At 37.2% G+C, this 12,005-nt stretch overlaps 2 protein-coding genes across 2 annotated transcripts in view; both read right to left on the minus strand.

The window, feature by feature from the left end:
* The window catches only part of LOC128256201 (potassium voltage-gated channel subfamily KQT member 1), a 55,107-nt gene extending 51,651 nt beyond the window's left edge, over positions 1 to 3,456 (minus strand). The window contains exon 1 of the mRNA XM_052986414.1: positions 3,038 to 3,456. The gene's annotated coding sequence lies outside the window, so the exon portion shown is untranslated. The remainder of the gene's footprint in view (positions 1 to 3,037) is intronic.
* Positions 3,457 to 8,910: 5,454 nt separating this feature from the next.
* LOC128256206 (uncharacterized) lies at positions 8,911 to 11,652 on the minus strand. Its single transcript, XM_052986437.1, has 3 exons — positions 11,498 to 11,652; positions 10,288 to 10,361; positions 8,911 to 9,461 (listed from the first exon to the last, which is right to left on the minus strand). The coding sequence occupies exons 1-3, from the start codon at positions 11,513 to 11,515 to the stop codon at positions 9,221 to 9,223; spliced, it is 333 nt and encodes a 110-aa protein (XP_052842397.1). The 5' UTR covers positions 11,516 to 11,652; the 3' UTR covers positions 8,911 to 9,220.
* Between the last annotated feature and the right edge of the window lie 353 nt (positions 11,653 to 12,005).

The following is a 12,005-nucleotide window of genomic DNA, read 5'->3' on the forward strand; positions in this document are numbered from 1 at the left end:
AAAAAGTTGTTGACAAAATTTATTACAATATGAAGTCAACAAAGATGAAAATGCCTGCCAAGCTTCTTATTTTTAGACTTTGAATTCGAGCAGCTTATTTTTCACGGCAAAAATGCGATTAATATGTATGCTTGATCAAAGCTTTTATCTCCCAATTTAATCAAAATTCAAGTAATTTAGGTAACCAGATTTTGTTTGAACCTGCTATAAATAAAAAAAAGTCTAGACATGTAAACAAGCTTTGATTAATACTTAACTTCTCCTGCCATTATTTTTGGGTTAACATTATGTTACCGTACTTATTATTGAATTCGGGAGAGCAAGGTAAATCAGCATTGTAGAAATAGGTTTTAGGGATTTATTTCACTTAGATCTTGAGAATTCTTGAATAAACTTCAATTAAAATGGCATTAAACCAACCAACTCGACAAACAACCCTCGCTTGTGTATTCATCGATTTTTGATTTATGCGATTATGCAAAAGTTCTTTACATTCACTCCCCCCTTCAATTAAAAATTGCTTAAGGGCTACATTTTGACGGGTTTTGATTAACCCAAATAAGCTTTTGCTGGCGGTACAAAAAATTTAATGGATTCGGCGGATACTTCGTAACTTTGTTGAGAATCCAATTGAATCCGTTTTCTGGTTAACGACACATTGATGCCGTTTGAAGTCAGTCGCATTTATCAAGCAAATGCAGTTTGACAAGTTCGTTTTCATTTGGCGCTGGGCAAGAACTTGTTGTCGAAGTGAAGAGAAGGGGATTCTGGTAGCTCGTTATTATACACTGCAATTTCAGTGGCTTCCAAAAAAAAAAAACCCACAAATATTTAGGCTTCAGCTCTTTGTTCATTAAACTTTATCAAAGGCGGAATTATTTGAGATTACCTTATCTACTCATTCGTGGATTTAATCAATGAATGCATGGATTAATCCCCAAGCAAATGTTTTTTTATATTTCATTCATAGCATGATTACTTCCACATTTGACCTTCATTTCGAGGGATTTCACTTAGAAAAGCTCTGCGTTTTTTACTGCAAAAAAAAAAGCCAGACAAATTGGAAGTTCGGGGTCGTCCACAGTCAACATCCCTGACATTTGTCAACTGTGAAATGGCCAAAGGAGCTTACCCCGGCTAACATGGCTAACATAGCTAACCAGGCCAACAGATGGAATTGTCTCTGGGATTAGCCACGAACCAATCGAACAGATTGGACTGCTCGGGGTGTAATTGCTCCTATACTGTATATGGATGAACAGATGCCCGATTGATGGGTGCAAACGTGTGAAGTGCAGGCCCCCAACAATCGACCTTGGGCCGAAGTGAAATGTTTTCCTCTTGTGGGTGGGTAATTGATTTACCAAATGCAAATGCCAGCCCAAGCCCTTCGATCTGCCGAGGAGCCGGAGTTGTGTCCCCAATTTGGATGTCAGGCAGGCGATTTAATTTCAGGCACGTGCACAACCCTACTCCTTCCCATTTATTGCTTTAAATTTGAGTCTCCGTTTCAGTTTCAGTTTTTTGTTGCTGTTTCTGTTGCTGTTTCGGTTGTAATTGCCATATCGCAGTCCCGTAGCTTGAGAGGGGGCTAAGTAAATTGGTTTGACAACCGCAAAGGGCACGATATGCCCCCTCCCCCCAATAGGCTGTGTTTCAGTTCCCCATCTTTTCGGGTGACAATCCCCAGCACGTTTTGCCCATGAAAATACTTTTTCGGACCAAGAATCCAGCACGTTTCTATACCCTGCGGAAGGTCTATTATAGTTCTACCTCAGTTTCGAGAACTATTCTCAAATTTAAGTTGCAAATTTAAGGTCTGAAAAATATTAGTCAACGGTAATAGGCAAAAAAGGAGTTAAACAAAATTATATTTCTATCTTTAGTGCACTATAGTGTATATTCAATTATTTTAAATTTCAAAAATTATTTTATAATATTAGGTTTATTAAACCTTTGCTTAAATATTGTTTAAGATAAACACTCAAATAATTATTTTAATCAAACAAAATCAATTCAAGGCAAGCAATTTCCCGCTCTTGTATATCTTCACTTCATAAAAAAACCACAAATTGGAATTTCATTTGCTTCAAAATAAGATTGTAAAAACTTCAGACTCATCAAAAATTATGCAAAAATGTCAACATGCCAATTTTGTTGCGCAGCGAAATATAATCTGCTGAAAACTACGCTTCTAGCTAAAGCATGAAAAATCAGAGAGGAGTGCGGAAACTTTATCTTAAAGTGTCTCTTCGAGGTTGACAGTCTTATAATTTTATTCTCGTATACGAAAGTCTATATAGTTGTTTATGACTCCGATAAGATGTGTCTACGGGGTTTCAGGGGCAATCATAGATAAACTAACTACTAAATTTCTATGAATTTGCCTTGCTGACATCATTTTTGGAGGGTATCAAACGTTTCGATTAGCGAAAATAAAGTTTTGATTAAATTTAAACACTTTATATATTTATATTTTATGAGCACATTTCTGTTGTCGTTGGCGCTTACTTGGCGCATTCTTAGGAATTTTTAATGAATATTCTCGTTTGGGTTTTTCGATACAAACCCCGCACGTTGCGAATCTTGTTTTTTTTTTTTTTTTTGTTTGGTTTTCTTTACTTACAAATCAAAATCGAGCATAGGAATAGCCGATGGATCTCTTAACGATAAATTGCTATGTTCTGCTCTTGGCCAGGAATGCTGCACAATTTGCTTTAACGAGCCGTTAACAACTGAATATTTGAATATTTAAATAAAATCTTATAAATACGAATTTGTTTTGTGGTGTATACAAACACCCGTGCCCCATACGCATATATTTTTATATAGATCCAATGCAGGGGCAGACATATAGAGCTGTATATCGAATAAAATCGGACGTTGTTTCCGCCGCCAAAAAGATTGAAAACGTTTTCCAACCAAAATAAACTCTCCTTCTCCGCCTTTCAGCTAGAAAATTTGGGCAATGCATTATTTGCAATTTACTTAGCTGAACTTGGCTTGTTCTATTTATTTAAATAAGTCTGGCACGCACCTTTCCGACTGGATTTTTGCTGTTTTCGTTGGCTGCTAAACTTATTTGTTTACCCAATTTGCTTGCTGAGTATTATTACTCTTATTTTTTATTTGGTTACACTGCTGTTTGAGCGTCACAGATATACACTGGCACACAAAAATACACCTTTTATTTTTTTTAAATTTTTTTTAACGCTTTTTAACTTTGCTATTTGTTTTGGCTAAATTTTCTATCCCTCGCCGCGCCGCATTGGGTTTGTGAACGCGTTAACTTGATAATTTTCACGCTGTGAACGGAGGCTATTATCGCCGTCCGCCGGCTTCTTATCCACTGGCGACGAGATCGCGGAAAACCGAGGAAAATACAGAACGGAGCAGAGCGAAGCGGAGACGGAGCAGCCAGCAGCAGCGTTGCCGAGCGAGTGAGCAATAGCTGAATCGGAATCGGAATCGGAATCCGCTCGAATGCCAAAAGTTGCGACGTCGAACGAACGTCGTCGTCGTCGTCACTGCCCGTTGCTCGTTTGCGAAAAATGTGTTGTTTTCTTGATGGGGCCCAAAAGATGCCGCCAATGCGGCCGACAACAATATCACACACCCGCCCTGTTGGCCGACGCCTACGTCACCGTTGCGGCCAACATGTCGTATGCTCGATGTTGCCGTTCGAAACTGTTGCCTTTGGCTTTTGTAGGTTGGTAGGTCACCGTATCGTATCTGTAAACGTATCTGTATCTGTATCTGTATGTGTATCTGTTCGAAGCGTATCTGCATCTGTATCTGTATGTGTATCCACTCATAAGTTCATTAACGCAACAGTTTCGTTTGCTTGTATCCGTTACCGTTACAAGCCACCACTAACCAACCGGCCGACCAAGTTAACCCCCGAAATTTCAGGGTAATTGCTTTAGGCCAAAACAGCAAATGCGTATTAATGAATCCCCTCGATTTTGCACGTGATGCCACAGTTTCGAGTAGTCTTTTGTGCGGTTTGTTTTCCTCGAACGTGTATAAGAACGGGAAATTGTTCGTTTCGTTTATTTAATGTAGTCCGAGTAATGACATACGTAGAATTAAAGTTAGTTCTAAAAGGATTCGTAGCCCTAATTCATCAGTAAGCACAAATAAATCCTGATTGAAAGGGTTTCATGGTTTACATTTGGCTTTTCTACTTCTGCAATTCTATGGAACTGTGTAATTAAGCCTAAGAACGCAATTATTTTGACGAAATAGTAAGGGATTTTGGACAACCAGAGAACTGGCATTGTTGTCTAGCATAATCAACTTACAATTTATTAATTATCGATTGATGGTTGAGATACCAAATGAGTGACATTTAATTTTATTTTTAAAATCTATTAACAAAACAAACTCTTTTATTTTGGCACACATAAGCAATATTTTCGCGCTTTAAAACCAAATTTTATGTTTTTTCTTTTGTCAATTTTGAAGTAATTTTATGTGGCATATCACTTATAGATACCACAAATATATGTTTCAAATAAATTTTAAAGCAGAAATTTGACCAATTTTTCGTGGATAGTAAGTAAAATTTCTGTTTATTTATAGAGGCATAAAGTTCCCTTCAACTCGCACCTTCAACTCGTACTACTGTACGATCCGCGATGTTTCACATACCCAAAAACTGAAAAACACCATTTGGCATTTAATGAGCCGCCAATTTGTTGGTTTTTGTATTTGTGCACTTGTTTTCCCCCGGTTGTGTGCTTGTGTTTGAAACTCTCATTTCCAGTCTGTAAAATATGCAACTAAATTTCGGTTCTACCAGCTGGGCCAAGGGGGAAAACAACTATTTGTAATTAATTTGTGCATGTGACGAGCGCATTTATTGCCGAAATTGCGGCCCAGACGGCAGATGCTGTAGGTCCTCCCCGGCGGCATTTAGCGACCGTTTTATGGCCATCTAATTAACTGGTCGGAGAACACTGGCCAAATCCCAAATTAATTGGGAATTAAACGGGCGTCGGAAAGTTCGCATCGCTAAATGGGGGCCATAAAACGAGTATGCAAATAATAAAACCAAAGCCCGACATTGATTCCGTACCCATCCCATCAGTATGAGCAATAAAATCGCATCCCATTCCAAAGGACTGAGCTTCTGCTCATTCAGCTCGACTTCATCCCAGAATCGTAAAAGAAATATGAAAAGTTGGGACCCATTTCCTTTTTGGAGTTCCTGCGGCATAAACTATATTTAACAATCTGTTTATATGGACTATGCTTGCCTCGGTTTATGCTCTGAAGTCAGCAAATCTGTAATTTTATGTTTGTATTTCAAATATGATACGGGTTCCAGTGCTGGCCGTCCACTCGAGACAAATGTCCTTTTGGCCCAAGCTGGTGCTTTCTTTTTTTGGCCAACTAGAAAATTATGGTTGTAGGGAGAGGTAGAATGATGTATACCCTGGGGTATGTTAACCTAATCCCAGGCATAATAAAATTGAATTTGTTTTTCATTGCGCCAGTTAGGAAAGTCAAGGGGTAAGATTGAATGACCCCTAACTTTGTGGCCTTGAACGTTATTAGGAGTAAACATTATTTGGAATTCCATTTTGGCAAAATGAACAACCACATTTTCATTTGGTCTATAAATTAACTTTTTAAATTAATTTAATTCTATAACTTTATTTATTAGATTTTTTATTTTTGAATTTTGAGGTTCAAGGGTTAAGCTAACTAACTATAACTGCACTCTGATATCCATTCAATTTATACATACATTAGAATTAAGCAAAATATATCTTTTTACTGAATTAATTCGCCTTTATTTGGGCTTAGCTCTTTGTTCAAAAACTTAGGATAACATCTACAAGTTCGTGTCGTTGACGATGAATGGAAATTAGTTAGGGGATTTGTAACTTGGTCACTGAACTCCTTGCCCGACTAATCCGCAAATCTAGTTCGCATTTGATTAGCCAGCATATTTATCACTAAGTAGCCGAAAAGTAGTTTGTCTAGGGCAACCCCCCCTGAAACTGGAAATGTTCTCTCATTGTTATGCGTGCTATGCACAATTTTTGTGTTTGTATTATTGTTTGTGTGCCACACTGTGAAAAATAGTTTTAAATATTGTAGGAGTAAAGAAAAATAATAGGTTTCCTTTGCTAAATCGATAGTAACAAACGGTTTTGATTCAATCTTAAAATAAAGGATAATAATGATTAGTTTTTTTTATTTCTATTTTTACTCCATAAAATGTTGTTGGCCTAATAGTAAAATTTATTTTCAGACCTTTTTTTTGAGTGCCGAGTATCCGTAAGTGTTTGGCTGTGCGTCGAGCACATGCGTGCGATTTATTTGCTGTCACCACAAACACAAACATCAGCGCAGATACCAAACACACATATGTAGATATATACATCCAGTAACAATGACTTTCGCACCCTGGGCCAACACTTGGGCCACAAATTAACCCAAGCACGTAGCTCGCTTAGGCGGCCTAATCAAATAGAAGCGCCCAAATCAAAACAACAACAACTGGCGGAGTAGCAGCAGCCGCACGAAGAGCCAAGTAAATATATGGCCTTAACACCCACAAATTCTCATGGGATGGCATTTTCACCGCCTAAACTTGGTTGAACCCGCTGGATTCCATTGACTCACCCGACACTTTTATGCACAGATTTAGTCTCTTTTTAATCAAAGTTGTAGTTGTAAATCATACATTTAATTTAAAAATTATTAAATGTACCAATACGCACTTTTTATTTTGTCATTTACTATACTTTTTTTTTAAAATATTTTGAAATGATGTTTTGTTCTATCAAATGGGATTTGATAAATTAATCGATGTCTAAAATATATCTGTAACATATAATTTTCAATTACGGTTTTAATGTTTGCATTTATAAAATGACAAACAACTAGGTCAATGAAAAATGAAAGAAAACTCGACTCTTAATTCGTTTAAAAATATATAAATTCCTTGTTTTCAGTTTAATTATTAAATTTAAATTTAAAATGTTTAATGTTTAAAATATTTTAATAAAGACCATTTGTGATGCTCAAAAGAGTATGCGTTGATAAAGGTGATCGCTTAACAGTGGCTGGCCAAGCAGTTCACACGGGCTCAGACTCGTGTCCATTAACATACACTGCTTTATCGATCCGCTTCGTAAGACCTCTGGTGATTAATTCGCTGCTTCCTTTCCATTCCATTCCATTTCATTCCTTTTCAACCACCACCCACTCTTAAGTGCGCCTCGCCAGCAGGTGGTTATTGGGTGGTGGGTGTTTTTTTGGCTAGCAGGAGGTGGGTGGTCGTATTAATTAGACCCCCCACTAGTACGATATCCCCGCCGATCTCGTACAGGGCCACTGAGTGCTGAGTAAATTGAGTGGCTCTACATGACGAGTGGCATTTGCGTTGGCTGCTTTTGTTGCCGCTTTTGTTGCTGTCTTTGTTGCTGCCTTTGTTGCTGCTTATGCCTTTGCCACGCCTTTGAGTGGCTGGTACTTGAGTGGCGCTAAAGTCGTGGAAAATGAGCCATCAACAGCTGCCGCCCCGGGCCTGTTTGCACGGGCGATAGAAAATCACGCACTGCGAGAAATTTTCACCTAATTTGGCATTCAATTGGGTAATTATATATAAGCAACGGTTTTCTTTTGAAAAAGTGAATCATAATTAAAATAACAATTAGGTAGTTTAGCTATCTATTTGCCATTGAAAAGCCTTACATCAAAACCATTTTATTATGCGCACCGAAATCTTTCAGAAAATGATACTAACAATATAACAATTTTGTATCACCGTATAGCTGTATAAATGCTATAAATAAATTTTGTGACGAGTTTACTACTTTTATGAGGAGAATCTGAGTTGCTGAGTACTACAATTTTTTGTCAGTGCACTCAGGGGGCCAACAGGCAACAGGCGAGCAGTTGTTGACATTCTTTTGAGCCTGTCTGTTGACTAGACGCCCCAGCACGTGCTGTTGCTCCGCTCCGTCGCCGTCGCCTTCGCCTTCGCCTCGGTGGCAAGAGCGGGACAGAGAAACGCAAGCGGGCCGCAGCTGAGCATGCATATTTCATGGCGTAAGCTTCGCTCCTGGTGCCCACACTCCATTCAACGGAAAGGAGAAGAAGGATTCGGCGGAGCCACAACATCATTACAAACAGCTCGGCACTGGGTTTACTTTGCTGTTTCGCATGTCGTTTGCTTCATTTATTTATGCACAAATATCCCACAGAAGGTGCAGGTGGTTGGGAAATCCACAGGCAACAGCAATAGCAACAGCAACAGCCACAGCCACAGCGACAGCAGCAACATCAACGGCAGCAACATCGCAAGCAGTAGCAGCAACAGCTGGAAATGTTCAATTCAATCAGTTTAAATCTCTTTGCTGAGCACCCAGAAAATGCGGAATTTTCCTGATTTTTCTGCCACAAACTTTCTTATTTCACCACTATAAAATGTATGTTGTACAACATGGGGCATGTTACCTCCTAAGAAGTTTTTCATTGTACTTTAATAGTTTAAAAACAAATCTATTCTGCTAGTTATATCTTATCGTAAAAAATAAATTAACATTTGCTTGCTTTTCAATACAAGAACAAAAATAGTTTGAATGCTATTTCACGAATTTAACATTAAGGTTTTTCTTTAAGCTTTAGAAAAGTTAAAAAAACCAATAAGGGATTACGTTCTTCGTTCTAAATTTGAATTAATTTTAATCATTTCTTTTATAAAACAAATGTCAGAGTTTGATTATCGAAAGTTTACTAACAACATATGTCTATATACTCATACTCTCTGAGATGCCAATTGAAACCCACAAACACATGTTTATCTGCGAAAACTTTGTCGTGACTGAAATTCCAATAAAAATAAACCAGAAAGTAAGAAAACAACTTTTGAACGCAGGCTTTAAATTGTGCTTAAATGTAATATTTGTTTATTTTATTGCACTGGAATGTTTCTCTTACTTCTAAGGATTCTTGTTTTATTTTACGTATTTCGCGTACACACTAAAAAACAATGACAAATCAGACCCAGGATTGTGTTTGCCTCTGCTGTGTTCTTTTTTCTTGGCCGTCCCTTACGTATCGTACTGCAGCTGCCTTGTGTTTTGGTTTATTTTCGTCTTAATCTGCGTAAATTGTATTTCATTTGATTTCATTTCCCCCGCTGAGGGGGCGTTTGGGTGGTTGGTTGGGTGGTTGGCTGGGTGGTTTGTACCCGGGCTTAGACAAAGGGATGCCGCGTGCGCCGCCGCTTGGCCTTGATGGGATACTCGTAGCCCTCGAAATCGTCGTCCTGGTCGTCCTCGTGGTTGTGGTGGTGGTGGTGGCTCCGGCTGCTGTGGTGCTTCTTCGGCTCGTGGTGGTGCTCCTTGACCGGCACCGGAATGGGCAGCGGAACCTTCTTAATGACCGTCTTCGTGTGCACATGTGTGTGGTGCTTCACCGGCACGTGTATTCGGATCCTGTAAATGGTCAAATGGCCCATGAACACTGTTACACAGCAAAAACATAAAAGAGCAGTGGGACTCCATAAACCACATACAGAGAATTTATTTCATATTCATAAAATGAAACCTATATAGTAATATATAAATTATTCAAATATATAAAACTGTTTTTTGTAGGAATGTTAATGTTGTAAACTGATAATGTAATAAACAATAAAATAAAAATTTGGCAATGTTTATTAATATTTTAAATAACATAACAAAAGTATTTATATTTAGTTATATTTAAATGTAAATGGCTTTATAAGATTTACATCATGTACAAAAAATAAGTAAATAAATATACGTGATGCACAAATTGTATGAAAAGTTAATCTTTAAATGTATATAAAACAAAAAGTTACTACAAATATTATAATATCCTAAAGTGTTTGTTTTTCTTTTTAATTTCAAATGACCTTAAAAGTTATGTAACAAATCCTTCTTAAAAAACAGTATTTTCGTATTATTGGCCGTATTTTAACTGTTTAAATTAACGTATGAAAACTTTTAATTTGCTAGAAATAAAACAAGTTCTTGAAATTTTGTTGAAGTCTAAATGCAATTTTTTAATTACGAATTTTTAAATAAATTTTATTGTTCATTTATTTATTGTTAAGTATTAAATATTTAAATAATTTATAACAAAGATTTCAGATTTTTGTTATCAAATATATCTAAATTAGAAGTCTTGGTACATTAATAACTTTGAATTTTAAATTCATAGCACTCTCAAATATATTTTGAATAATATTTTTGTGTGTAGTCGTTAAAGGGGCGTGGCCATTGGGCAGGGACTTACTTTAGCTTGTCGCTTGATGGATGGCCGCCTGCCAGTGCGAACATCATGCAAGTGATGAACAGAAAGCTTAATGCCTGCAACGGAAATAAGTATAAAGATTACGATTCGGTCGCCGACGCAAAGAGGTTATCGCCCCCTATTTTTGCCCAAACAGCTCATAAACAGCCGAACAATACAATTAGCATAATAATACGCATCCAAGGACCTCATCTCCCCGAGCTTATTATTATTGGCAGGCCCATCTAACGATGACGGGACTGCCTTCGTCTCCAGAATTTTTTGATGTGGGCGTGACAGAAGCTGTCAGCAGCACAGGAAGGATAATTTGGCCCCAGTCAACTCCAAGTTGGCCAAGACGGAAATAGAAAATCATTTTACGACTACTGACTTGGTGGTAAATTAGCCTGAACTCAGACAATGCCTATCCAAAAATTGTAAATAAAATTGCTTTTCTCTCTAGCTGATTGCTGACGCTGGGAAAAATTAAATAAATGTTTAAAATGTTTTGAGAATGTGAAATGAATTTTTTAAGTTGAAACAAATCAAAATTATTTTTGTAATTTATTGCCAATTTAATAGATTTAAAAATTCTTCGAAAACAAAATTTTAAAAGAAAAACCAAAACTATTTTAATTTTTAGTTTGTATAATATGCGTTAAAACATTTAAGTATTTTGCGGACCATCTTTGTTTGTAGTTGTAGCGCTGTTTTTAAGTAAGTTCACTGAAATATATTTCCATAAGCTTATCACTTTATTGGAACAAATATTGTCGCAACTTTCCGACTTTTTCACAATCACAAAACTACTCCCTTTCACTTTGCTGGTCCCTTTACTATGTCCAAATATGACTTTCCCTTTGTTTCACATTTTCGTTCAATTAACCGTTTATGGCCAACTTGAGAGTTCTTTTCATGTTTCGACATTTTTCGGTCATAAAAACCAAATTAAGTTTTTGTGGTTATTTGCATTTCATTTTTTCGCATTTTTTTGTTCATTTCCCGCGCGATTGGAGTCAATAAATTCGTTGCAAAATGAAAGCTTTTTATTTGCAAATTTTTCGTTCACTTTGCGCGGAATTATGTGGGGACTAAGCCGGATTTAATTTAAATATTAGTTTTTATTTTATTTTTTTGTTTGTTTTATGTTTGCATTCGTTTATTTCGCGCCTCTTTATTGTTTGCTCGTTTCGAAAATTTAATTAACACTTACTCCTTGGGGCAAATGCATTGTTATTTGCAATATTGTACTCGTGTTTTTGTTATTTGTTCAATGTTGTTCGATTGGATTAAAAGTGCGGATTTTGGTAAACCATCGTCGACGGGCGTAGAAATGGAATTGCTTTGGGACTCGCCGCCTGCATCAGCTTAAATATGAGGCAAAAAGCGAAGAAAAAAGTTATGAGCTACAGTGAAACGTGCCACGAACGGCAGCGCCACTTGCAGCAACAATGCGGTGACACGAAGTTGCTGAGTTGGAAACGAAGTAAAAACAAAAACATAATCAAGTCAACTGAGGGGCAGCGGAAGTGGCCAACAGCCAAGTCTCTCTGCCTAAAACCGAGGTTCGCACTGACATTTCTCCGGTCTGGTCGACTTGCGAAAAGCCCTTCAGTTTGTACAATTCAACAAAAACAATGATTTTTTCAGAAAAAAATATAAGTTTTCCAAAAGCTAGGTATTTTTTTCTCGAATAATGACTCAAAAGTTTTAATTTTAAT

Source organism: Drosophila gunungcola (assembly GCF_025200985.1).
Source record: "Drosophila gunungcola strain Sukarami chromosome 2R unlocalized genomic scaffold, Dgunungcola_SK_2 000013F, whole genome shotgun sequence".
NCBI classification, from domain to species: Eukaryota; Metazoa; Arthropoda; class Insecta; order Diptera; family Drosophilidae; genus Drosophila; species Drosophila gunungcola.